This window comes from Artemia franciscana, chromosome 10, assembly GCF_032884065.1.
Source record: "Artemia franciscana chromosome 10, ASM3288406v1, whole genome shotgun sequence".
In the NCBI taxonomy this organism is placed as follows: domain Eukaryota; kingdom Metazoa; phylum Arthropoda; class Branchiopoda; order Anostraca; family Artemiidae; genus Artemia; species Artemia franciscana.
Genome location: NC_088872.1, coordinates 25,613,501 through 25,640,629, shown reverse-complemented (window position 1 = coordinate 25,640,629; position 27,129 = coordinate 25,613,501). Strand labels below are relative to the sequence as shown.

Sequence of the window (27,129 nt, the reverse complement as noted above, 5' to 3'; positions counted from 1 at the left end):
AAAGTAAATTTTAGTCTATCACCTATTTCCATAATAATATTTACAAATATAAGTTTGTCTTTAACTATCTTTCACCAACTTTTTTACCATGTAAGATTAAGTAATGGTTTAAAATTCTTTTGTGATCTCTATCCCTCTCTTTATATCTCTCTCTTAGGTCATGATGAAGAGCTAACCTTCGTTTCTGCTCATTCAAAAAATCGTCTTGCCCTTACGTCTAGTAAAGATACTACTTTTCGGCTGTGGGACTTCAGAGATATGCACTCAGTTCGGGTTTTTCAAGGTCATATTGAGTGAGTATTTCTAAGTTTACGTGATTAAGGACTTCAATATGACCTAGAACTTCTGGCTGTTAGCTTTTGATTGGTAACATTAAACTTAATGAATTTTATGTCATTGAAACCTTTTCAATTTTTAGTAAATCACAAACAGGCCTAGCCTTTTGAGGCTTTTTATGGATGGGGGGGGGGATAACACCATACGAGACTTGGTAATCTCTGTTCATTTTAAGCTTTAAGATTATTTAAATCTCTTCTCTTTTTATATTTTATTTCTTTATTCATAGTAACTTCTACTGTTTGTTTTAAGTTTCAAATTCGCTCTGTACTTCTCGTGGCGAACTTTTTTTTAATTTAAAATTAAATATTGTAAAGTAGGGGTACTTCCTTTTAGGTGGGCACTTATCCTTCTTTGTCTCACCCTAGAGATCTGATTGTATTTCACCTGTAGGAGATTACAATTACAATTACCTACCAATTGCAATTCCAGTTTGTTTTTTGTTTTTTTTTTTTTGTTTTTTTTACAGTCATAACTACGGTACATAAGAAAACATTTGATTCTAACTTTCTAACATTTGATTCTAACTTTGAAAGCCTGCACCAGCGTACAGTCTCAGATATAGATAAGCTTCCCATTGGCGCGTATAAGCTGTGTTTTAGGGGGGGCATACTTGGTCTAACTTCTAGTGCTGTATAATAGAAATCACAAAAATATAAAAATATGAGGCAGCGTCATTCAGCCAGGGGGCTAGTCCCCCCCCCCTTCATGGGTACCCATGGATGATCCATGTGCGACACGCTAAGATTTTCGCTAATAGAGAGAAATATAACTGACGTTTGTTGGTCAAGCTCTTCGCAACAGTCTGTGATTAGTCTATTCTTTTTGCTTCTGGATTTTGTTCTCCTTTTTAAGAAAAAAGAATCCGGATTAATTTATTTTAAACTTTGTGAATTTCGGTTGTTTCTTTTATCTTGGAAACATGTCGGGCTCTTATTAGTTTTCTTTAGTTCCGGTGTTGCACTAAAATTGGAAGTACTGCACTGAAAGCTCTCAAACACAACCATGTGTCCGTGTTTCTCCGCTTTGCCGCTTTGTTAGTTTTTTTTTAGCTCTGACCTATTCTTTTTTTCTCTTTTTGTTGTTTATTTTGTTTTCTTTATTGATGTTTTTTGTGTATGGGCTACTTGCGCGTTCAACTATTGTCTAGTGTGGATGAAAAACAAATAATAGTAATAATATTCCTTGCATCTATATCCCTCTTAAAGACCTTGAATCGGAGTCAAACTTGATCAGTTTAGAGACTTAACATCTATATTCTAATGGAAAGCGACTAATATCTAAAAATAGAATTATGGTCCATCCGTTTGTTCACAGTTAAAAAGAACTTCATACGCGACAAAGTACTAAATGTGAAGTGTCTGCATAGTTTTTATGTATTCCTAGCTGCAACGTTTCTTCCACAGGAACCCGTGTATGAAGTAGATGAAAGGGAGATCTCATGAAAGGGAATGAAAGGGGATGAAAGGGAATATTTCTTTAAGAAATGTTGATCGTTTAACCGCGATGGGTGCTTTGGATCAGATAGACTTAGTTTAAGTGCCCCTTTAAACAACAGAGTAAGCAGATGTACGAATGATTTATATATTTTCTTGTCGGCGAGCAGCGGATTCACTCATTAAAGACTTTCTCTTTGTGTAGAAAGATCGTTCCCTTGGAAGTTCAGAAGGGGTGGATTGATATGAAATCTTGAGTATTTTCTTGTATAAATACAAAATATTAGTTCAACATGGGAAAGGTATATTTTGAGACTAGTTTACTTAATATGCTTTTGACATCGTGGACGTATTAGCTCCAATAAAACAAATAAAGGAAAATTTTGGTATTGGAAAAAATAAATTGTTTCGTTTCTCTGTCTTTCTTGGGAATCCATCGAAAATATCTATTTTCTTCGTCACTGCGAATGATGCTATTGGACTAGAACTAGCCTTTTTAGTTTCAGGAGATAAGGAGAACCAAGCTTTAAAATGTTAAAATTTTAGGATCCAAGCTGTGAGAAACCAAATACAATAAGAGACAAATAAACATGCTTTCTGTCAGTAAAAATTATATTTTTATGATTGCCAGCTATTTCTCATACAGCTCAAGTATTCTGAATTTTTTGAGGTACTGTATAAGTGTTGCTTGAGTCATGAAAAAAAAAAATCCTTTGAAAAAGGACTTTCTTAATGCATTGTCTCGTAAGATTGTCTCCTTAGAGTCTTAAAACTTTATTTAGAAAATTACTGTTTTTTTTTATAAATAAAAGCTTTTATGTGAAAACTGTGGATTGAGGATTAAAGCAAACCAATTTAATTGTTTAGTTTTCTCGGGCTGGATTTGCATAATCCTTAAAACCTAGAAAGAGAGCGAGCAGCGTCGAGATTCTAGACTGCAGGTGTGCTAATGCGTCACATAAGGAGCCTCCTGACCTAAAAATTCCCCCCAGTGAGCAATTTCATTAATAAACTTCAACCAGGCATGAAGTTCCGAAGTTCTTCAACTTATCATTATAGAAGACACCAGAAAAACAGAAAATGTTGATAGTGCGTTGAACTTTGTTCTATTGGAAAACAAATTGCTGGTAGAACATTTATTTATTCATCTCGTTCACCTTCTTTCTTTGATTTAGTAACAAATATGCCAGTTTCGGTTGTAACAAAACAGCTTTTGAGCAATAGATCCTAAAACATGACTAAGAAACGTAGCTATTAGAACAGAATGTGCGGTTCTAACCTTCATTCATTGTTTGTTGAAATAGTTGAAGGCTCACTAGGCTCACAAGAAGAGACGAATGATTTCCTAAACAAATCTGCCTTTTCCTGGGAATAGAAATAAAAGTAAGGGTTCCTTTAATTACGGAATAACTCATAGACAGAAATTTTTTCGAGTTGAAGATACACATATGTTCTGTCACATTTATAAAACTTGAGAATTGGAAATCACACAAAACGGTTATACAGTCTAAATTAATAGTTACTATGTAAATAAGTTGCAAATTACTTTTTTTAAATCATTTCTATTATTATGAGCCATTTCTGAGAAACTATGTACTTAGAGTCGAAAATGCAAAAAGTCGAAAATAGCCTAAAAAATATTTCATGCCTGCTTGAAGCAGTGAAAAATAAGTGCGGTAATGAAAATAAGATAATATTGATAGAAGGTTATCCTGTCCTATATCCTAACAATTGTTCATCTTGTTCTTCCTAGAGCTATTTTTTTGTTTTATTTTATTATTTCTTTTTCTATATAGGTCTGTAAATTGTGCTGTTTTTGCTGGTGATGACAAAATCATTTCTGGGTCTGATGATAAATCTGTGAAAATCTGGGATCTCAAAAACATGCGAACACCCCTTCACGCTATACGGGTTGACTCGGCTGTTAACCGAATGTCAGTAGCACCATCGAATCATATAGCCATCCCTATGGATAATCGAAATGTATTGCTCTATGATATCACTGGTCATCGTCTTGGAAGGATTCCCAGGAACAACAGACAGGTTATTCATTTAATAAATTACGACTATTGCTTCAAAACTCATGGCAATCTTAAGAAGTCATAGACCAATCTGCTGGCAACCATTTGTCGTCGATTTAAGGTTTTAGAAAGAGCTCTAGAGAAATTAGCTTAATAGCGTAGTTTCTGAATTGTCACCTCGGGCTAACACAGAAAAAGTTGTAACGAAATGTTATTCGTCAATGATTAATTTTATTTGCTGCTGAGTTCGTACGAAATTTTTACATCGTCCAATTTTACAGCTATAAATAGCCTTACCATTAAATAACGATCTATATCCCATGGTGAAATGGCTTGTTCTTCCAGTGAAATGGCTTGTTTTGTGTTTATGAAAACTAAAATTGTGGAAAGTAAAAAAGGCCGTATCCAGGGGGGATTATGTGGTTTGACCCCCCTGCCCCTCCCCCGAAATGTTTGTCCGACTCGTAAAAACGTAAAAGATGAACGTAATCAAATTTTTAGTGCGTCTCTTAAAGTTTTTTTGTGACCCTCCCCCCAGAAAAGAAAAAAATCCTTCTGTAAAACCCCCTCCCTAACTCCCTAAAACCCCTCTGCTGTAGAAACGTTGCCGCAGACATTGCCTAGTTGCTCTGTAAAAGTTAAATTTTTCCTTTTTTGCTCATGTTGCTAGAGTTGGCTACTAAATTTGACCGTGAGAAGGGAATATTGCACTTGTGTAAACATGTCTGTGAACCTAGTGTAAAATAGCTTTTGCGGGTAGCAACTTTCTTGAAAAACCCTGAAAATCTCCAGAATTTTTCTCGAAAATGCTATGTTTTTCCCAAAATTTTAGTCAGAATTTCTCTATAGCCCGTAGTTTTGCCTAGTGTATTTGACAAAATTTAGGGGTTTCGAAAGAAAATTTCATTGTCTGAAATGCTAAATTTAACAATCAGACCGTTTCTGGTACACACAGTTTTCAAGTAACGATTTTCGAAGCTTTTTCGTTTTTTCCCTGACACTTGAGAAATTCCACCAAAAGATCTTTTTTAAAAATCGCTCCACAATAACGTTGAGTGGTTGGCAAAACTCTTAGGTTTTTGGAATTTCTATAAATGCTTGATTTTGGTATCTTACAGACTCGTGTATATTAAACTATCGATTCTCATCCCATAGAAACAAGCTCAATTTGTATTTAATTGGGTAGAACACCGTAGGAAATGTAGTATGGCTTTTTTTTCTTTTTTTTTTTTTTTTTTTTTTTTTTTTTTATGCAAGGTTATATTTTGAAATGGTTGACTCACTGTTCTAAGTTAAGTCTTACTGATGGCTAAGTCTTACTGGTCAAATCTTACTGGTGGTAATATGAAAAGTGCCTGAATCAACAGAGCCCTTTAGTCGTCAGTTTGATAGATTATGAACAGGCGTATAATTCAGCCAATAGAAGAGCTTCGGTGAAGGTCCTATTCTTGTAAGGTATACCATACAAACCCATTAAAGTGATTAGTAAAGTGAACGAGAGTAGCATTGCTGCGGCCGAGGTATGAAATGAGGTTAGAAGCGGGTTTGGTACTGAATCGGGAATTAAGCATGGTTGTGTCTATCCTTATTTATGCAGATCATTTTGATAAGCTTTGTCCTAGAGGACACGGCAAAGGCTATGAAAGAGAATGAAATTAAATGGGATGGTAAAATTTTCCTATATTTTGATTTTGAAGAGGATTTGAGTTCCTGGTTAAAATTTTTAGTGAGATGAAAGAATTTTTTGAGAGTTTAGGGTGCAAGTTTCGGCTGGAAAATTAATGTTAAGAAGACCAAGTCACTTAGACTAGGAATAAATGAAGGTGAAGAGGCGGTTTTGGGTAACGACAGAATCGATCAGATGGATGGCTCCATTTGCCTTGATAGTATAATATTATTGCTAAAGATGGTGGATGTAGTGATGATGTAAAAAGTAGAATAGTCAAGGCCCAGGTTGTTTCATTGCAGTTCAAAACAGTAGCGAAAAATTGGAAGATAGTCTGCGAACCAAGACTAGAATATTGTTAGGTACAGTGATGACAGTGGTCAAGTATGGTTTTGAAAAGTGAGCGCTGCAGAAAACGCAGGGGAATTTGTTAAATATTTTCCCGAGGAAATCTCTACGGATAGTTTTGGGTACCTGTTTGACTGATCGTATATTTATCGCAACTTTTCATAACTCAATCGCAACTTATAGGGCTATAGCGGGATAAAGGTCGAGATGGCTTAGACACGTTTTGCAGATGAAGGATGAGAAATCGCCTAAGATAGTTCTTTTCGGCCATCCATCTAGGCACAATCGAAAAAGGGTCGTCTCCGAATGGGTTGGAAACACGGTCGTCTCCGCCCGTTGTAAAGTATTGATTAGCGTTCCCACCCCCCTGTCTCCCAAATATGCACGCCAAATTTTAGCAAATTTTTCATAACAAAAGTTTGCAATTACTCGTACTTAAGTCTTACTTTTCTTACTTTAGCCTCTGCAATATTATTAATTGCCTCTTCCCAATTGATTGCTCCTAATTCTCCGTGTTCTATGCCCTTGAACGCTAAACCATTTAGTCGCTCCTGGCCTACAGTCGATCTTACCTTTCTTACCAATTGACAGAAGTGCTGCCCCCCCCCCTCCACAGCACCAAAGAATTGACGATAGTCGTACCAAAGTTGAAAAATGGACGCGCATCTGGAGTCGATGAGATAACGGCAGAGATGCTGAAGATATCCCTTCGAGCCTGCATAACTGTTTTGACTGCTTTCTTAGTGGTCGTCTGGAATAGCAAAACAGTCTCAAAAGATTGGACCAAGGGCATACTGGTAAAACTCTACAAGAAGGGCGATGTGCTAATCTGTGACAACTAGAGGGCATCAACTTCGCGTCTGTGCGTAGTAAAATACAACACAGAAAAACAGCCCTAGATTCACCTCAGGGAAGAGTAATACGGCTTTCGACCTGGTAGGTCTTGCTCTTATCTTATTTTCACTCTTAGACTATTGATTGAAGAGTCCAGGGAATTGACAAAAAAAAATATATATGCTCATTGATTTTGGAAAGGCGTTCGATTCTATTGATCGAAAGATTTATGGAATTTTTCGAATTATTACGGATTGCCTGATGAACTAATCAAAATGATAATCGCTTTCTACGAAGATAGTGAATGTTGTGTGCCCACAGAAAATGGAGATTCGCCTTTCTGCAAGATAAAGTCTGGTGTCAAAGAGGGATGTGTCCTATCCCATTCCTGTTTGTTATTGTTATGAACTACATTCTAAGGTTGTCTTCTGACTCTGGAGTGAACATTTGCATCTGACAGATTTCTTACCTGGACTTCGCTGACGACATTGCTCTTCTCGAAGAAGCGAAACAGTGACTGCATCTGCTACTTAACGGCAGAGATAAGAAGGCTGAAAAAGTGGGGTTTACAGTGAATGTAGTAAGACAAAGAGCATGGATACATCTTACTCTCTACTGACAATGAAATGCAAGGATAAAGCAATTGAACAGGTCAATGAATTTAAGCATCTCGGGAGTTGGATTCATCATAGTGATGAATTAACAAATGGAATTAAAAGGAGGATTAGACAAGCTACATCGGCTTTTAATAAGTTGAAACTAATCTGGCGCAGTAGGAAATACTCATGCGCTTGAAGCTCCGCCTCCTAGATAGTAATGTAGTATCCATTCTCCTCTATACAAGTGAATGCTGGAAACTAAATGTCCAACTGGAGAAACCCGTCCTAGCCTTGGAAAACATATGCCCTAGAAGAGTACTGAACATATCCGACAGGAAAAGATCACGAACATAGGAGTTTGTCAGCAAACCGGTCAACGATTAATTACTCGCCTTCTGAAACGTAGGAAATGGACGTACCTTGGTCACGTCCTTCTTACGCCAGAGGGTCGACTCCCATGTACGCTTTCTGATTGGTTGGTGCCCTGAAGGGAGGCGCAAAATAGTTCTTCCAAGGTACACCTTGCAACGGTAGTATAAACAGGATTTGAGTAGAGAGGAAATGTTTCTTCAGCCAGAATGGGAGGATGTCGAGGCTGATGGTCAGCTCCGTGTTGTCTGGTGAGGTTTCGTACGCGCCCTATATGCCATTTTTGGCTCTGGATGATCTAAAGTAGAAGACCTCTCATTACTGGTTACCGACACTGCAGTCGCTAATAATATTTGATTGGCAAATCCTGCGTTTACGGAGACCCCTTCATCTGCGCATTGCACAATTAATTCTAATATATCTATAGGATTCTTTAAGGAAGTGTTTTGGTGTCAAATTATTTTCTTCATATCATGGAGTTGATGGAACAACAGAATGGGATCTAAATCACCGCAATATTTTACTTTTACTTCTACTTTCCTTTTACGTATGGGAAAAATGAAAATATTGGATTCAATTTGCTTATACTCACTGCCAACTGCGCCCCCTGCTTTTTTATAATAAACTAGCTGTTGGGGTGGCGCTTCGCGCCCCCCCCAAGCCCCCCCGCGCGCGTAAGTCGTTACGCGCCATATTAGTTACGCGCCATATTAGTTACGCGCCATTGTAGTTGTGTCCCTGTGTCCCACCTGTGAATATAGATAGATTTATATATGTGTTTCAAACTACGTAAAAATTGCGAATATACAACATTCTTGGCTTTCCCATTATCTGTCCATATACAAAGCCGTATGTACTAATAATGACGTCATATGCAAACGCTCTTTTTACAAACAAACAAACATGCATACACACAACTCGTTTTTATATAGATAGATAGATAGATAGATACAATACAAATTAACTACGTAAAACTTGTGAATATACAACAGTCTTCGCTGTCCCATTGTCTGTGCGTATAAATAGATTGTCAGGTTTACCGACCCTCAAAGATGCAACATACAATTGTACATTGGTAAAGCAATCTGTATTAAGATCTATACCGCATTTTTCTAGTGATTGCCCTTGAGCTTTGTTGATGGTGGTTGCAAATGCTAATCGAATTGGGAATTGCAATCTTTTAAATTGAAAAAGCAGATCCGTTGGAATCATGGGAATGCGAGGAATAAGAACAGCCTCACCCTCATAAGGCCCTGTCAAGATTGTGGCATCTATTAGGTTTTCCATTGTTTTTTTTTACGGCAAGTCGCGTGCCATTGCAAAGCTTTGGTGGGTTGATATTTCTTAAAAGTATTATTGGTACGCCTATTTTTAGTTGTAGCAGGTGTGGTGGACACCCTGAAGGATCTATGGAATTTAAAAATTCAGATGGATAATTAACCGCTTCATTTGGTTCCGAAATACAAATTAACTGCGTAAAACTTGCGAATATACAACATTCTTCGCTGTCCAATTCTCGCTGCATATAAATAGATTGTCAGGTTTACCGACCCTCGAACATGCAACGTACAATTGTCCATGGGAAAAACAATCAGTATTAAGATCAATACCACATTTTTCTAATGATTGACCTTGAGCTTTGTTAATGGTGATTGCAAATGCTAATCGAATTGGGAATTGCAATCTTTTAAATTGAAAAGGCAGATCTGTTGGAATCATGGGAATGCGAGGAATAAGAACAGCCTCACCCTCAAAAGGCCCTGTCAGGATTGTGGCCTCTATTAGGTTTTCCATTGTTTTTTTTACGGCAAGTCGAGTGCCATTGCAAAGCTTTGGTGGGTTTATGTTACGTAACAATATTATTGGTACGCCTATTTTTAGTTGTAGCACGTGTGGTGGAAACCCTGAAAGATCTATGGAATTTAAAAATTCAGATGGATAATTAACCGCTTCATTTGGTTCCAAAACTGTGTCGACTGACTTGTAAAGGACTGCCTGGTCTTGAATCTTGGTCAAAACAATATTGTTGATTTCGTGGACGTCTATATTTTTGGGTGCGAGAATCGCTCTTTCACTTAGCCATTTATTATTTTTTTAATTTTTTAGAATATTCGGAAATACTTTTTCAATCAATTCATTTTTGGACGTCACTAAATTACAGAAATCAGCAGGTAGTTGTATACGTCCTGAAATTGAGTCTACTGGGAGCTTTCCGTTTCCCATTGCCAGCAATTGATCTGAAAATGTTTGACCAGAGTCATCGTTTTGCAATCGGACACGCATATTTGTAGTTAATTTTAATGTTTTTACGTGTGCCCATAAATTAGAATTTTTCAGGCAAGCATTCATTTCGTCTGCAGGAGTTGATCTAGGTATTATAGGTAATGTTTGCCTGAAATCTCCCGCAAGCAATATTAAGGTGCTGCCAAAGGGTTTCGACTTCCCTCGCAAATCTTTCAAGCATTGATCCAGAGCCTCGAGCGATTTTTTGTGTGCCATTGTGCACTCATCCCAAATAATAAGTTTGCATTGCTGCAATACTTTACCCATCCCAGATGATTTGGAAATATTGCACGTGGGAGTTTCTGTAGAATGCAAGTTCAGAGGCAATTTCAAAGCGGAATGAGCAGTTCTTCCACCAGGCAGCAATGTTGCGGCTATTCCGGACGACGCAATTGCCAACGCTATATCATTTTTAGATCGAATTGATGCCAGAATCAGTTTTATCACAAACGTTTTACCAGTACCTCCTGGCGCATCCAAAAAGAAAATTTCTCCAACGTTGTTATCGACACAATGCATTATCGTATCATAAATGTCTTTTTGTTCCGACGTTAACTTGGAAATGTTATTTGGTACATACGACAATAGATCACTCGTACTGTAACTTTGTTCACGATCCAATTCTACACATGTCGAAACAGCAGCGATACGGTTAGGTGAAGGCATTCCCAAACACTGAAGAGGTTTGTTTGCCATACTTATGCAAAAATCTTCTATAACAACTAAAGTGTAGTTATAAATTTCTGGTGTAAAATCAAAAGTCATGTCTGACGTCTCTAACTGTTTTCGATGAAGTATATCTTCGGACATTTTTGACTTATATTTTTCCCATAAATCTGTAGGAGCTGATGGAGAGCAAGTTGTTAAAATGATGCCAAACAATGCACGAATTTGACTTGGGGTTGACGTTTCGCACGCGTCATTGATGCAGTTATCCCAGTGTTGGTCATTCTCCAATAAATTCAGAGCTTGGCATGCACTACGGTAAGTGTCATGTATAGTACCATTTACAGTCCTCAAATACTCAAAGGATGTCGGACCGGGTACATTCACCAAAAGCAGGCGTAGAAAGAAGCATTCATGTTGATTGGGGTGAACGGTGTAGAGTCTTCCTATCGTGGTATCTTTGAAGATGGTAGGTTGGCCGTCGACTGACTTACCCTGTTTTCGACGTTCAAATACTTTATTTTTAGTATTCCACGTGTAATACGAAGGCACTTCAGTATACAGCAGTTTTTTCGCAAAAGAATCATTTTTGCAAAGCGAAAAAAAAGCTGTTAATGTTGTATCCGGTGGATTCAGGACTCTTTGTTGCACGTTGGTTTCCGTGAAATAAACACGTTGACCATTCTGTAAATGTACCGCTAAGTGAACAACAGCTGGACTACGTTCATGTATCGGAAATGAAAGAATTCGCCAAACAGCTTCATTACTGCTTATGTATCTTCCAGCCTGATATTCTACGATTTCATCGAAATCTTTGATTTCGAACTGCAAGCCAAAAACTGCCATGTCACTGCCTTTGTTGACGTATTTACATATGTATTTGATTGCCTTTACGGAGTTACAGTATTCAACGTTTATGTGTGCATTAAATGTTTTTGATAATAAAGGGGAATATGGAATAACCCACTGGTTATCTACTTCGATGGTGGTACCGTTACTCTTCTTCATTATTGCTGTTTTACCGCCATCTTCAGTAGATCTTCTTCTATATTGTGGGTAACCATCATTGCCAGTAATTGTTTTGGGTACTAAAAGTCGAGGATATTGCTTTGTGCACCTTCCTTTGGCCATGCATGGTGAATTTTCGTTCAGTGCACCGCAAGGTCCATGTATCATATTTTTTACAATAATATCATGTAACCCCTTATCGACATTTTTATCAGGTATTTCAGCGGAAATCACATCATCAATTTCGTTTGAAGTAATTTTTTTATGTAGCCAGATTAGTATATGTGCGTGTGGCAAACCTCGTTTTTGCCATTCCACTGAGTACATCCAGCATCGCACTGACCCAAACACTTCATGTTTTACAAGGTAGTTTATCAGTGATTTCAACTTTTGCCGGAAGACACGTGCCGTAATGTCATGCCTATGAACCGCCGATTGTCCTTGAAGTAAAAGCTGCAGTATCTCGTCCCAAGATTGATTACATGTAAATGTAATAAATAAATCTGGACGACCATAGAGACGAACATACGCAATAGCATCTTGAGCATATTCATGCATATGACGGGGACTGCCAACATATGACGAAGGTAAAATTGTTAATCTTCCAACGTTTGTGGTATTACCGTCATTTATAACTGCATCTCGCAAATGAATGTATTGTTCAGAGCGGAGCTTGGTCTGATTCAGGCGGATATATAGCAAACGTTCTGATTCAATTTTAGCATACATATCAACCATAAATTGGTGAAACAATTCACGGCATTTTAAAATATAATTTTCTTCATCCTGCCGAATCATTAGTCTATAGGAATAATAATGCATTGCACTGCATTTCTTATTCATTTCTTTGTTAGTGGCTGGATTCATCAATTTAATATTAAAGTGATAGCCGTTGGCTCCATCCCAAAAAATGATAGGATATTGTAGGGCATCGTAGCATCGATGAGTTTCAGCAATTCTTAACAACTGAGCGTTTCGCTTATGTAGAATAATATCTCGAGGTAAAAACTGATCACCGACCATAACGATTGCCACTTCGTCGATAGCATTGTATCTACGCACATGTTGGCCAGGAGGCGTTTTGTCAGCGGAAATAACAATTTTATGAGTATCAGTAGGCATCAAATCGATGGCTGTTTTGAACAGACGCACTAACTTATTATTTTCGTGGAAAAGATGTTGCAATTGGGAAACGATTGTCCTTTCAACGTTGGGAGAAATTTCGCAACGTGCATTCAATTCAGAATTTCTATCACTGATGAAGTACAATTGTAAAAATTTATGATTCTCGCCTGAGAATGGTAGAAGGGACCCTGCTTTATGATAAATTTGCCCTTTTACTTTGAAAGTAGACATAAATTGATCTGGATTTTCGATTTGGGCTCCAAACGACGTCATTTGGAAACATGAGTTGTATTGTCTGATTTTTGACAAAAAACGCTTAGATTCTGACGTAGTTCCAGTAAGGAAAGTCTTCAATGGCTCTGGTGGTGCAGCCAATAGAGGAAGTTTAACTTTTCCTGAGGCGCAACACATTCCCATTGTTTCACCATTGAATTTCAAGGCCTTGCAATAGGGACAAATTTTAGACATTGTCCCGATTTGAACACATCTACTCAAGCTATAATCATCGACTGGGTTGTACCTGAATGCCAGGCGATAACTTTCAGATTGCTCTGATTCCTCGGCACGCTTTCTTTTCTTACTTTCTCTATCAGCAGCAAGCCTGTTTCCCTGCTGGTCTTTTGATTCCTCGGCACGCCTTCTTTTTTCACTTTCTCTTTTAGCAGCAAGTCTGCTTCTGCGTTGCTCTAGTAGTTCCTCGGCACGCCTTCTTTTTTCACTTTCTCTTTTAGCAGCAAGTCTGCTTCTGCGTTGCTCTGGTAGTTCCTCGGCATGCTTTCTGTTCTTTCTTTCTCTATCAGCCTCAAGCCTGTTTCCCTGCTGGTCTTTTGATTCCTCGGCACGCCTTCTTTTTTCACTTTCTCTTTTAGCAGCAAGTCTGCTTCTGCGTTGCTCTAGTAGTTCCTCGGCACGCCTTCTTTTTTCACTTTCTCTTTTAGCAGCAAGTCTGCTTTCGCGTTGCTCTGGTAGTTCCTCGGCACGCTTTCTTTTCTGACTTTCTCTATCAGCAGCAAGTTTTTTGGCATAGACTCTTTGAGCATCTTCATCAGTCATTATAAACTTAAGCATTAATAGAATTCTACGCGAACATACGTCTTATATAACTTGAATGACGTCACGCCTTCAAAGCAAAAATGATGGCAACTAATTTCATGACGTCAGCCGAAACATGACGGCGAACATATGTCTTATATAACTTGAATGACGTCACCTTCAAAGCAAAAATGATGGCAACTAATTTCATGACGTCAGCCGAAACATGACGTCACCTGATCCATCCACAGATCCACACACAGACAACTTATTTTTATATATATAGATATAAAACAAACCTCTTTATTGTTTGGATTATAGGAAATTATAGGAAGGCTACGGGAAATTTTTCTAAACTGGTTATGTCCCAAGTGGGTGTGAAAAAAGGATGTACTTTATCTCCCAAGCTTTTCTCCTTGTTTGTCAATGATTCAGACAGTTTTATGAAAAATAATGGAGCCCCTTATGTGTCATTAAATAAAAAAAAAACAAGTTTTTTTAACTGAAAGTAAGGAGCGACATTAAAACTTAAAATGAACAGAAATTACTTCGTATATGAAAGGAGCTGCTTCCTCATCAACGCCCCGCTCTTTACGCTAAAGTTTGACTCTTTCTCTCAACTCTTCTTTTTAAAACAGTAAAAAACTTTAGCGTAAAGAGCGGGTGTTGATGAGGAAGCAGCTCCTTTCATATACGAAGTAATTTCTGTTCGTTTTAAGTTTTAATGTCGCTCCTTACTTTCAGTCAAAAAAACTTGTTTTTTTTTTATTTAATTTCTGAACGTTTTTGAATCAATGCATGTTTGATATTGGCTCTCCGCAGAGGAATAATTAAAACGAAATTTGCATATTTTTTATTTTTTTTTGGCTAAATGGCTTTCTCATAGTTTTGATCGAATCATTTTGAGAAAAAAAGAGCGGGGGAGGAAACTTAGTTTCCCTCCGATTTTTTGGCTACTTAAAAAGGCAACTAGAACTTTTAATTTTTTACGAATGTTTTCATTAGCAAAAGACATACGTAACTTATAAATTAGCTTACGTAACGAACTTTTGTATTCTCATGTTTCTATTACATATATATAGGGGTTCACCCCGACGTCAGTACCTCGCTCTTTACACTAAAGCTTAAATTTTGTCCCAATTCATTAAGAATGACCCCTGAATCACAAAAGCCGTAGAATAAATAGTTGAAATTACTAAAAATACTTTAGCGTAAAGAGCGAGGTATTAGGAGGAGGTGAGCCCCTCATATGTGTAATAATTTCTGTTCGAGTTTTAATGCTCTAAGTTCTAATCTGCTTTCATTGTGTTTTTTTTTTTAATAATGCTAGAAAATCCTGCGCTCCCTTCATGGAAATTTTCTTCCCCCATGACAAATTCCTCAATGGAAAGTTCCTCCAACATATCCCCCTCTTCTCAACCCCTCCTCCCAACCAAAAAATCCCCCTGGAAACGTCTGTACACTTCCCAATAACCATTACTATATGTAAGCACTGGTCAAAGTTTGTAACTTGTAGCCCCGCCCATGGAGACTGTGGGGGAGTAAGTCGTCCCCAAAGACATAGTTATAAGGTTTTTCGACTACGCTGAATAAAATGGCTATCTCAGAATTTTGATCCGTTGACTTTGGAAAAATAATTAGCGTGGAAGAGGGCCTAGGTGCCCTCCAATTTTTTTGGTCACTTAAAAAGAGCACTAGAACTTTTCATTTCCGTTAGAATGAGTCCTCTTGCAACATTCTAGGACCACTGGGTTGATACGATCACCCCTGGGAAAAAAACAAATAAACAAATAAACACGCATCCGTGATCTGCCTTCTGGCAAAAATATAAAATTCCACATTTTTGTAGATAGGAGCTTGAAACGTCTACATTTGGGTTCTCTGATACGCTGAATCTGATGGTGTCATTTTCGTTAAGATTATATGACTTTTAGGGGGTGTTTCCCCCTATTTTCTAAAAGAAGGCAGAGTTTATCAGGCTCGTAACTTTTGATGGGTAAGACTAAACTTGATGAAACTTATATATTTAAAATCAGTATTAAAATGCAATTCTTTTGATGTAGCTATTGGTATAAAAATTCCATTTTTTAGAGTTTTAGTTACTATTGAGCCGGGTCGCTCCTTACTACAGTTCGTTACCACGAACTGTTTGATGGGATTAGTTTAGCCTATCGTGTATGTTATTCGCGGATGACATAGCTCTAGCGGCAGATAGTAGAGATAATATCCAGAAGTAATTATATATAATAAAAAATTATTTTGAAAAGAAGAATTTAGGGTTAAATGTTAAGAAGTCGGTAGTATTAATATTTAGGAGCAAAGGGACTGTTGATTTTGAGGTTCATTTTAATTTTGGAGGAATGAGGTTAGAAGTTACAGAAGAATTTGTTTATTTGGGTGTTAAGTTTAGTGCATTAAGGGGGATGTCTAGGCATATAGATGATTGTAATTTAACAGGTAACAGGCTAATAAATATGATTTTGATAAGTAATTTTGGTCAGCTTGCTGACTTGAGGATCCAGAAAAGAGTTTTCCAGACTAAAGTACCTTCTAGTCTACATTCGGGTTCTGAGGTTCGGGGTTTTGCAAAAGGAGCTGAGCTAGAAGTAGTTAGGCTAAGATGTTTTAAGAGAATCTTAGGCTTGAAGAATTTATTTAGTTCGGGGGTACTGAAAGGAGATTTAGGGCTTTTTACCTTAAGGAGTGCTAGATTGGTTAGAATGGTAAAATTCTGGGAGAAATTAATTAGGTTACCTAGAGTTCGGCTTCTTAAGGCAGCTTATTTGGAGAGTTTGGAGGACGGTAGACGTGATTCGTGGCCAAATCAGGTCAAGAAAATACTTCACCTTTGTGGTCTTTCGGAGGTGTGGAAGGAAGTCCGTTGAACCTTATGACCAAGAAATTCTGAGAATGGTAAGCCCATAAGGACCAATCCGTGTCTTTGAGGTTCTATTCCTGAGGTAAAGATTGCTGGGTGGAGGAGGCTATTTCAAATTTGGGTTGAATAAAGAAGATTTAGGTGAGAGAAGGATATTTTTGGGAAAGTTTAGGCTGGCAGCCGGACCTTATTTTCGTCCTATGTTTGGATGTGTGAATGAAAACTTATTTCATTTTGTATCCGAGTGTGAAGAGCTGTCTGAATTGCGGAAGGAATGTTTTGGACGAAAGTTTTGGAGTGAATGTTGGCTAACTGAGCGGATGGTTGAGAGGAACGCATGTGCCATTAAACAGTTGTGCAAGTTTCTTCGTTTAGGGATTAAAGATAGGGAATCGTGTTTGAGTGGATAGCTTGTTAGGTGTATTGTTGGAGTATAGTTGTATTCTGTTCTGTTCTTTTGTTGTTCTTTTTGATTTTTTGATTTATATAATCTAAAGTTTTATTTTGTTCCTGAGTTTTATTTGTAGACTGTATTCAGTGTTGTTATAGCCCGTAGGCTTTTTTGCAATAAATCTTATCTTATAATGGGATCGTAAGGTGGCTGACTTCATATTTGACCTGTTTTTCGCGAGTGTTGAGACCGTGTTATATAGAGTAAGAATTAATTTGTGATTCTCAAATCTTTTTCATCTTCTCTTGCTTAAAACTTTTTAGCTCCTAGCCTCGGCTTATTAATTATCTTCTTTTTTAGGGTCATAGACGTATGGTATGCTCAACTGCTTGGACTGATGAATCTTTGGGCCAGAAATGCAATCTTTTAACTTGTGGTTTTGATAAAGAAGTTTTGGGTTGGAATGTGCAGCCTGGAAAAGATTCTAAAGACTGAGATCTGTAGGAAATCCAGTGCCCTATTTCCCGGTTACACCAAAGACATTGTTTGTTATTATTTTATTTTACGCGAAAAAGTGACCTTAAGCTTAATAGGGTGCCCTAAGTAACTTAAGAATTTGATCTAGATACTTTCCTGTGATTAGTCTTATATCCATTCTGGCTCCTTCTATATATCTGTGTTTCGTTCATAATTCCTTGATCTTCGTGGCTCCTTTTCATTAGTACCAGCTGGTTTTTCGGACTTTAGCATAAAGGTAAAAATTGTGATTTATGGAAGCATTGTAAAAAACTACAGGAACTTTTTAAGTCATTAGCTAGTTGGTTTATAAAGGTACTTATAACATGACACTGTTCGTTAAATATAGATAACTGATTAACAAATTGAAACAGAAATACTGATAATTCAATTCCGATCGCAAACACTACTTGAGCAATATTATTTTTTTCAGATTTTTCAGGTTTCTTTTTCTTCTTCTTTTTTTAATCTATCTTTTATTTATAAAAAAAAATTGGCTAATTAATTTCCCTAAATATTAGTTTTTTTTACTCCATAACAACGGCTCAGTTTTTTCTGTATTTGTTAGCCTTTTTCTATAGCATTATTTTAATAGCGATTGGATTGTTTTTACATCATAATATACAAACATATATTTTTTGTAATCCCCTAAAAAAAAATCGACCCATCAAGACAAATATGGAAATCCTCCTCCCCCCCCCCTTCATTTTCGGTTGATCGACGGAATCTCCCTGGAAGATTTACAAAAAAAATCAACCTAATCGGCTTTGAAAATCAAAATGCTCAAGTCTCAAACCCAAGAAGTTTTTTATGTTTACTTTAAAAACCATAATTCCTAACCAGCATTTTTTAGAAGCTGAAAATGACTTCAGCCCAGGGTTCTAGCAGTTAGTAAGTAAATTTTTAATATTGCTTTCTTTCAAGAAGTACTGTTGATTTAAATGTTCTTTTTATAATGTTTTTGCAACTACAGTATGAATTTTTTCTATATTTTTTTCTGTTTTCTTGAAAATGAATATCAGTTTCAGTTACTAAACAAAATTATGAAAAGAGTTAATTGATTCTGAACTTTCGTGTTCATAGAGATATTCCTAAAAAAAATAATAATTGATGCAAAAAAGAAAAAATTCATGCTTGTTATTGACTATTAAATCATTTTTTAGCAGCCAATATAACACTAATACACGCATAATACTTCTCCTCAATAGATGATTTGAAGTTAAAACCAAAAACAGTGAAGCCATTTTTAGTAAATTGCCATTTTTGGCTATTTATAATTTAGTCCTTGAACGGCTTACTTGTGACTAAAAATATGTTATACTTCGACTTGCGCGGCGAAATTTTAGATATAAAACCAGAAGAAGCGGTTAATTGTTTTGTCTTTTATTTGCTTTTAATAATTCAGCATTTGAACGGCACATTTTCTACTAAAAATATATTATATGTCAATCATCATATCCAGCTCTCCCTTGAAAAAAATGTTTTTATGCCTCTTAAGGTGCGTGCTTTGTGCATCGTTTTGTACATGATTTGACGCTTCGTCGTACTGCGGGTCTTTCCTAATATTCCTTGTTTTACCATGCATTGCTACTACTACTACTAACAACTCACCATAGCACGAAGCCGCCTGAAGCCAACTCAGCTGGGATAAATTTTACGAGTAGTGAAAAATGAAAAAACAAGAAGACTATCAAACAGACCTAGATTTTCTTTCTGAATTTTCTTGAGCACCAAATTGGTTACTAAATAATGTTTCTATATGCTTTTTAAGCTTTCAGGAGCTTCGAAGGTATCCGTTTTTATTAATAGGTATCAAAGAAAATATTTTCTTTCTAGATCCTATTCTTAAGCTACGAAGGTTTATCCCACTACATTTTGCCTTTTTTTAGATCTCTAATTTTTGCTTTTTAATAAGATTGTTCACGGGGATGTTGAAAACTGGGAATGTCTTTTTTTTAGACATGTTGGCTATGTTAGACAGTTAACTCTGAGTAATTCTTGACCATTCCAGGAGCCAGACAATTATCTCGAAAGCTAAGAGCAAAAACAAGTGTCACAGTAATAATTTTGCAGTCAAGTTAACTCTGTCCTCCTCTCCTATTTAAGAGTCAGGTTTTTATTGAAGATCCTTTTCTACTGAAAGGTATGTCTATCGATTGTGAAAAGTAACGAAAATTCGAAAAAAAAAGACTTTTGTTAGAATATAGTGCTTACAAGAAATTTAGATATAGAATTAAACAGTATGCTCTACTGTATTAGTTTAAAATATCGAGGACATCAAAATTAAAACGCTTTTTGCCCACTTATCATACCTAAATTTAATATTTTAGATTAAACTTAAATCTTGGTTTCTTAAGATTTCTCTTCGGTTGTTTCAAAATTATTAAGTTTTTAGTGTAGTGTCACATTCTCGTCAGTGTTGCTTCGTTGAGTCAGGAAAGCCTTAATACGAAACCATTTGCGTTAAGAATCTGTTGACTCCCAAAAGCAACTACACTTTCAGAGAAAAGCTATAGCTATGTTTGGTGTCATATATACTTAAAAAAAAAGTTTTGCCTTATTTTTCACTCACCTTAATTTTCTTAACTCTGGTGCCTTTTACTACCATAACTGCATACGGTGCTCTTTCATATTGAAAATTGAATTGCTGATTTTTCCTAACTTTCTAAGATATATATTATTTTCTAAGTTTCTACTTACCGAATCCAAACAATCAGATTTTATTTTTGCTGTCCTTGGTATTTTAAGCTGAGACAAAATTCGTTCTTGTATTTCCAATTCCACTTTTTTTGCTATCACCACCATCAATGACTGAAAAACATTCTAAGCAGCCTAAAATAAAGTAGGCATTTGTTGAAATTCTCATGAGGGTTTGGCAGAGTTACTCGGGAATTACTCAAAGTCGAGATCGAAAAATAGTCCTGTCATTGTGTTGTTATTACCTCACTGACAAGGGAGTCAAAAAACCCATAATATATTGCTTTTGATTTTGTTTACTGTGTGTGTTAATTTATTTTATTTGATGCTAATTGTTAAAAAATATATGGATATCGGAGTATTTGGGCACATGAGTAGTCTCTTATGTTGGCTGAAACTAGACGGTATTTAGAAATGTAAACTAAAGCCTAAGCATTGGAAATATACTGCTACTGCATCCTATCAATTCAAGAATTAACATGGTGTGGTTTTCATATATATTCAGGGCACGTCTCATTCGGGACACGTCTCTGATAGTATCAGATTTTTGTTTAAGTTTGAGTATTTATTCTCTGATTTGGTAAACTGTGTCAGATATTTCTACTGGACAATTGTTTTTGGATGGCCATTCTCATGAAGAGTAGTTAAATAAGCAAAAAAAAATTGGCTATGAAAAGAAGGTGTTAGTTGCGCGATTCTTGATTTCGCACCTATTAAATATTATTGTAAGTTTTTCATATTTAATTTGTTTTATGACAGGCATGAGTGGAAAAAAGAAGATGATACGCTCGGAGTTTTTTGTAGGAATTAGTTTAGAAGGAATTTAATATTATGGCTTGGGTATGAGGTGACAAAAGATAGTCCTTGTGCATGAAGCATTTTGAGCTAACTCAGTTTGGGTATTATTTAAGAGTGGCCTAGATGGTTTGGCCCTTGTCCACAGAGGTACCTGTTGGTGGTAAGATAAATACAAAGATTGCATTGCGTTCTATTTTCGAGATATTTGGGGGTCTGAAAGAAGAACGTCCTAAATTTTCCCAAATTTCTTGGTACTTCTTTTTCAAATTATCAAATAAAATTTGTTTTTTTAGCATTATCCCTCACCCAGAAAAAGAATTACTATTTGCCTAGAACATTTCTCTGACTGCTTACCTTTCTTTTTTAGAGCGCACCTATAATCGAAAAGTAAATACTGACTTGAAAGTCTTAAAACAATGCACTTGGCTGTCTTTGTCTTTTTCTCCAGCTTTGAACTGAAGGGAGTAAACTTGATGTGTTTAAGTACACTTATTTTCGCCGTATATAAATAATGACAAGAAAGATCTGGTACAGTTTATCAAAAAGACTTGGCTTCCAAAGTTAAAATATGAACGATGGTCGTATTCTTGTTTTTAATTATTTTATTGTTCTTGATTTTTTTTTTTTTTGTTGATTCTGTTATCTATATGTGTTATTTTTCGTCTTTTTGCTTGCTGGAAAGTAGTGTAAATTTCTGTATTAGATAATTTCAGGTGTTCTTAATTTTGTTTTAATTTTTGTTTGATGCTGCGTATGAAGAAATTTGTGTATTTTTGTAAACTCCGTGAAGTAATATTGTTTGAAGTAGCCATTGCTTTTCCATGATTTATCAAGCCGGTTTGTTTTTGTACTAATTAAGATGGAACTGGCCGTTTGGAATCTTAAATCAACAGCATATTATGGCTAGGGTAATTTCAAGGTGGCATGTGCCATTTCTGTCAACCTGTGATTTATATTCACATTCTCCTAAATGAAGTGCACTTGATCGACCGGCCAAAACAGCTTTCCACGTTCTCGTTTGATTATTCGATATCCGTAAGTTTTTGCTTTTTCCAAGATATGTGGTGTCTTCTCTCGGTAAAAAAAGAAAAATGTCTGCCACGCCTCAAGGCCAGATTAAGCATGTTAGTTCCAACAGGAGGTCATTTCGTACAATTAGAAAAGCCATTTTTCTCAGTTTTTTGTGCAGTAAAATTGTTCTTATGTGACTAAATACCTTTTGAATCACCGCTGTTGTTAACGTAGTTGTTACCGTTGCTTTTTCTATTTACCGAAAAGTCAGATATAAAGAAAGTCAAGGGGGTCAGAAAATAATTTTTACAAAAAAACAACAAGCTCTCATCCACAATAGTTTTTTTCTGAGTAAAGAATGCACAAACGGCTATAAAATCAGTAAAAATTGCTGCAGTAAGAGTAAGTGTCTTAGAAAAGAAGTGGCTTTGGACAATAAGGATTATGATGAAGTCTCCTGCGAAAGCAATTTAAGATATATCTTAGGTTTTTAAGGTAGTTTTTAAGTAAAGTATGATTTTTCTATTAAGGAATAAGATTGGCTGACTCCATAATTGTCTCTTAAGCCTAAAAAGAATTTAAGACCTTAATTTTTTTGTCAGCATTTTAATGGGATCATTTCCTTGTCTCACTTACGATACAAACTATTTAATTGGCAAAAATAGATTATTAACGTAATTGAAACCTGACTTTTATTAGGAACAAAATCAAATGACTCCTTAACTTTAGTCACTTGAAATAGAAATAATACCCCAATTAAAAGTTCTAATACATGTATTTTACGCTTAGCGGGGCAGGACAGTTTTTAATTAATTTTGAGGAAATATATTCATCCCTGAAGCACTAAAATACTGGCGAGCTAACGACAAGCGACAGATCTAAATGAGGAATTGGTAGAAAAGAAAGTTAGAATTCCCCTCCTATGCCCTAGCAAAGAATAAGAAAATTTAGAATAGACTTAGACTTAGAATAGACTGTAATAAGAAAATAATAGACTTGTAAAAACTTGAACAAACATACTACTAGGGTTTACTTTTATTTATCTCTTTTTAGCCACATTTCTTTTAAATTTAAACAAAAAAAATTGTGCAGCTGAATACTACTTTGGTTTTTGACAAAACAAATCGACAATATTACAACACTGGAGTATCGCTTCACTTAACTCTCACCCTTTGCATAGGAGTTACATTTTTTTAACGCTAAAAATAGTGTTTAGCAGTACAAATTTGGCTATTGTTTTTCTTTCAGTTGTTGCGATTCGATTCGTAATTTTAATGAAGATATGATAGATATTGTTCCCATCCGTATGGTCTGTTGGAATTCAGCAACATAGATGAATAAAATATTCCTGATTAATACCGCGGTTAATAGAGCTTATTGCAATCGAGAGCAATCAATTGCAATAACTTATTGAATGAGCGTAATTATTGGAAGCGTTTGGATATCAAAATTAATTTCTTATAAAAAAAATAGACGAAATATTGCAAACCCATAAAACCTTTGAAACTAACTGAAAGTATTGCTAGCTTATACTAATAGATAAATATTCCAAGAATTTTTGATCTGTAAAAGAACGTATTGCATCTAGTTAAGCTCAGAAGCACAATAAGCAGTAATTGGTTACTGAACGCCAAAATTTAATTACAATGAGCAGTAATTGGCTACTGAACGCCAAAAATTTAATTACAATTAGCCCATCGGTTCATATTTCGGCTCATGCTTTGGCTACAGCTGCTTTGCTTCGGAAATTTTTACCGGGAAGTAATTGTCGTGAAAAATCGGACCGGCAAAAACAGAGGGGGGGGATATTAATTTTTCCTTCCTTTTAATTATTCTAAATAGCGATAGCATACTTTATGCGCTTTTTGACACTCCAGATGAGACCAAACGAAAAGTAAGGCGTCCCAGGATCGGGTTGAGAGAGGTCATAAGAAAAGAAATAAAGGAAGTGGACACTTTCTGATAGAGGAACTAAATAATAAGGCTGTAAACATGACAAGGACGGTGGAGGGTGAGCGTTCGCTCCTGTGTTGACCTAGTGCAACATATTATAGCGGTGAGCTGTTGCTCGCCGCTTTGTAGTATACCTAGTAAGTTTTTTTTTTCTGATGATTTCCTTAGCGAAACTCACACAACACCTATATCTTATTCGCTAAAAGAAGGTGTTCACCCTTTAGATTTTGACTGTTTTTTCCCGGATTTTAATATGTACTCTAAATACTTTACTAAGGAGAAAACCGTAGTATACAAGTGGCATAGATTCATAAAATATCCCATAAAACCAATTCACTCCACAAAACAAACTGGAAAAAGCATATACATTGCAGTTTATGATTATGACCAACTATCCCACTTGTCAGGTGAACAAATATTGAGTATTTGTTAGTATGTTCTTGATTATGGAAAACATGTTTAAGTACATTTTAGTATGGAGTTAGTCAATTTAGTCACCATAAAAATTGTTCGTATTCGCTGGCTGGTTGTGAATGTAATACTTAATAAATATTCCCTTTGTTTTTGTTTACATTGTAAAATTGGAAAATTTGGGCAAATGGATTTGGCATCTTATTGTGCTCACATATATTTTATTCATCGTTTGGATCAACCTGTAGGAGAGAATGTAGAGTTCAGAAACAAAAATAATTTCACCTAAATATTCTTGTCTTTTTTGATCGATAGAATTGTGGCCAATAGGAAGAATGGTAAAATATTGTTCCAATAGTCTTTAGTTCCAATGTCTACCAAACAGAAAACGTATTAAAAAAGTCAGAAGTGCAGGGTAAATTCTAAATGTTTATTAGGATTGTTAGTATGTTCCTAACTGCTTTAGGTGTTGCAATGGTTAGCTTCTTTTATTGTTAATAGTCTCATTTTTTTGTGATAAGTTTGTCAACATTAGCGGTTAAGTCGTGCTTTGTATGGAGAGCTTGCTCAAGCAGTATTCTGTCTTTTTTGTCAGTAATAAATTAGGTTTTACCTTAAACCGTAGTCTGAGTTCGTTATATTTTTTTTGAGTGCCTTTGCTTCGATAATCAACTAGGGTGAGCTTTCAAAAGAAAGGTATAGCATGATTGAGTTTGAAGCTTTTCGAGGAGACACCTGTAAAGATGTGCTTAAAAAGTAATTGAGTTCTCAGGTCAGAATTTACCAATAGGCCCAATAGGCCTGGGCTTAGGGACGCAACAAGTTATCTCTGAGCGATTTCTTCTCAACAAAACTGGACTGCTGCGGTTTATCGTCAAAATGCCAGATGAACTCCGACGCCATGCTACCTATTCACAAAAACATGATTTTAAAACAACAAAGGAATTCCGTGGTCACTTATAAACTGTCAGGTGTCTCCCAAGAATGGTAGCTCAGAATCCGGCATCACGTTTCTCTTCCATTGCTTTCGACTCATCGGGTGCGTCCACTATCCTTGAATTTTCGGGGATTTCCCAGAAAATCTCGCAAAAACGGAGCAACAAAACCACTTGGGACTAGAAGCGTCAAAGCTTTAAATCCAGCCCTGGGAGTTCTTTAGGGATGAAATCTACTTTTTGAATCATTTTTTTTCTTTTTCTTTTGCATAAAGCTGATAAGTTATTGGGAAAATTATAATCTCAAGTTGCAATATTTTCAGAATGGGTTTTCTCAGAAAGTAAAAAGTGTATTTTTTTTGCGGGGATTTGTAAAATGATTCCTCCGTCTATATTGTCTTTCTTTCTGTTCCCTTCAGAGGAGATCAATCCTAGTTTTGCTAGAACACGAATGATTTAAGTCTTTGCTTTATTTTTATTCCAGGTCCTTTTTTTTAATCTGATGTTAGAAACTGATTTTTCTTAAGGTTTCAGCTACGATCTGACGCAGAACCCATCAAATTCGTATCAGTTGTCTCACCCTGAACCAAAACTGCCAAAATCACTTTGACTCATTTTTATTTTCTTGAATCAAGCTTATAAAGGTTTAAGGTAACCGGGAATAGTTATTTGATGACGCTGAAAATGTGAGTGGAAAGTACAACGTCATCCAAGCCAGTATTTGGAGATGTCTTATGCTTTTCTTAGCGTCAAGTCGCACAGCACTGACATAGTCAATGTTAAAAAAAGTTAAAATTAAGGATGCGAAGGTATGCAGGATTTGGCACAAAAGGGTGAAGAGTAAGGGCTGCAATCTTTTTGGAGGCGAAACATAGAACTCAGAAATGGAAGAAGACTGCATTTTGCATTCCTCGTACTTTATGTTTAACGGTACACCCCCTTGCTCCTCCGAAAAAAATTTTACTTTACTTCTTGTATGTCATTTTTTAGATAATTTGTCTTATTCGTGTTGTAAAATAAACTCCATTACTTTTAGTTGTTTGTAACACTCATTTTAAAGTACTTCCTAATGTCCACGCATATGTCACTTGGAACCAACATCGATTAGAGTTGAATTTGTTCTTGGAAATTCAGTTGGCAAGTTCTCATCTCTCGTTTGATAAGAAACACTCCATTGCTCTGTTTATCTAGCTTTTATCTAGCTTTTATGCTTGTGATTTTATTATTTCAAGCGTTTTGATTATGTAGGTGAGTCTTTCATTTGAGGTTATTGTTATTGTTTTTTCATTGGATTTGTATATTTAACTTATATTAAACTGTGAGTTTCATGAGAATATAATAGGTCTGTTGGAATTGAGATTTTCCTCACAGTGTTATCAAATTGTAGCTTTTTTTTATATTAATAAAGAGTTTTTGCTGTAAATTAACAATACCGTTTTTTCTCAGTTATGATTAAATACCCGAAGCTGATTTTTGAAGATATATCGGAAACTTTACATTTTATATTAATATAATTAGAAAACTAACAAGAGAGTTGTTTAAAACTAACAAGAGTGAAACAACAATACCCGATTTTTTTTTTCCGTTATGATTAAATGTCTACAGCTAATTTTTGAAGATATATCAGAGATCCCAAATCTGACTAGAAAACTAACAAGAGGTTTTCTATAAAATAACAAAACTGTTTTTTTCAATTATTATCAAACATCTGAAACTAATTTTTAAAAATGTTAAAATGTTTTAGTAAACTTCACTAAAATATAATCAAAAAATAATGCGTCACGTTGGATTTGGATTATCCAAAACCATTTCCTGA

General features: G+C 35.9%; 2 protein-coding genes across 4 annotated transcripts in view; both read left to right on the top strand.

Annotated features, from left to right (window-relative positions):
• Nucleotides 1–17,691, top strand: part of LOC136031976 (WD repeat-containing protein 37-like) — a 41,201-nt gene extending 23,510 nt beyond the window's left edge. The window contains exons 7-9 of the mRNA XM_065712010.1: nt 158–293; nt 3,569–3,815; nt 17,353–17,691. Of these exons, the coding sequence (XP_065568082.1) occupies nt 158–293; nt 3,569–3,815; nt 17,353–17,487 (518 nt within the window). The 3' untranslated portion in view covers nt 17,488–17,691. The remainder of the gene's footprint in view (nt 1–157; nt 294–3,568; nt 3,816–17,352) is intronic.
• Nucleotides 17,692–26,436: 8,745 nt separating this feature from the next.
• Nucleotides 26,437–27,129, top strand: part of LOC136031975 (protein quick-to-court-like) — a 45,504-nt gene continuing 44,811 nt past the window's right edge. For 2 of the 3 annotated variants that reach the window (XM_065712006.1, XM_065712008.1), the window contains exon 1: nt 26,437–26,561. The gene's annotated coding sequence lies outside the window, so the exon portion shown is untranslated. The remainder of the gene's footprint in view (nt 26,562–27,129) is intronic. The other variant, XM_065712007.1, reaches the window with a different exon arrangement.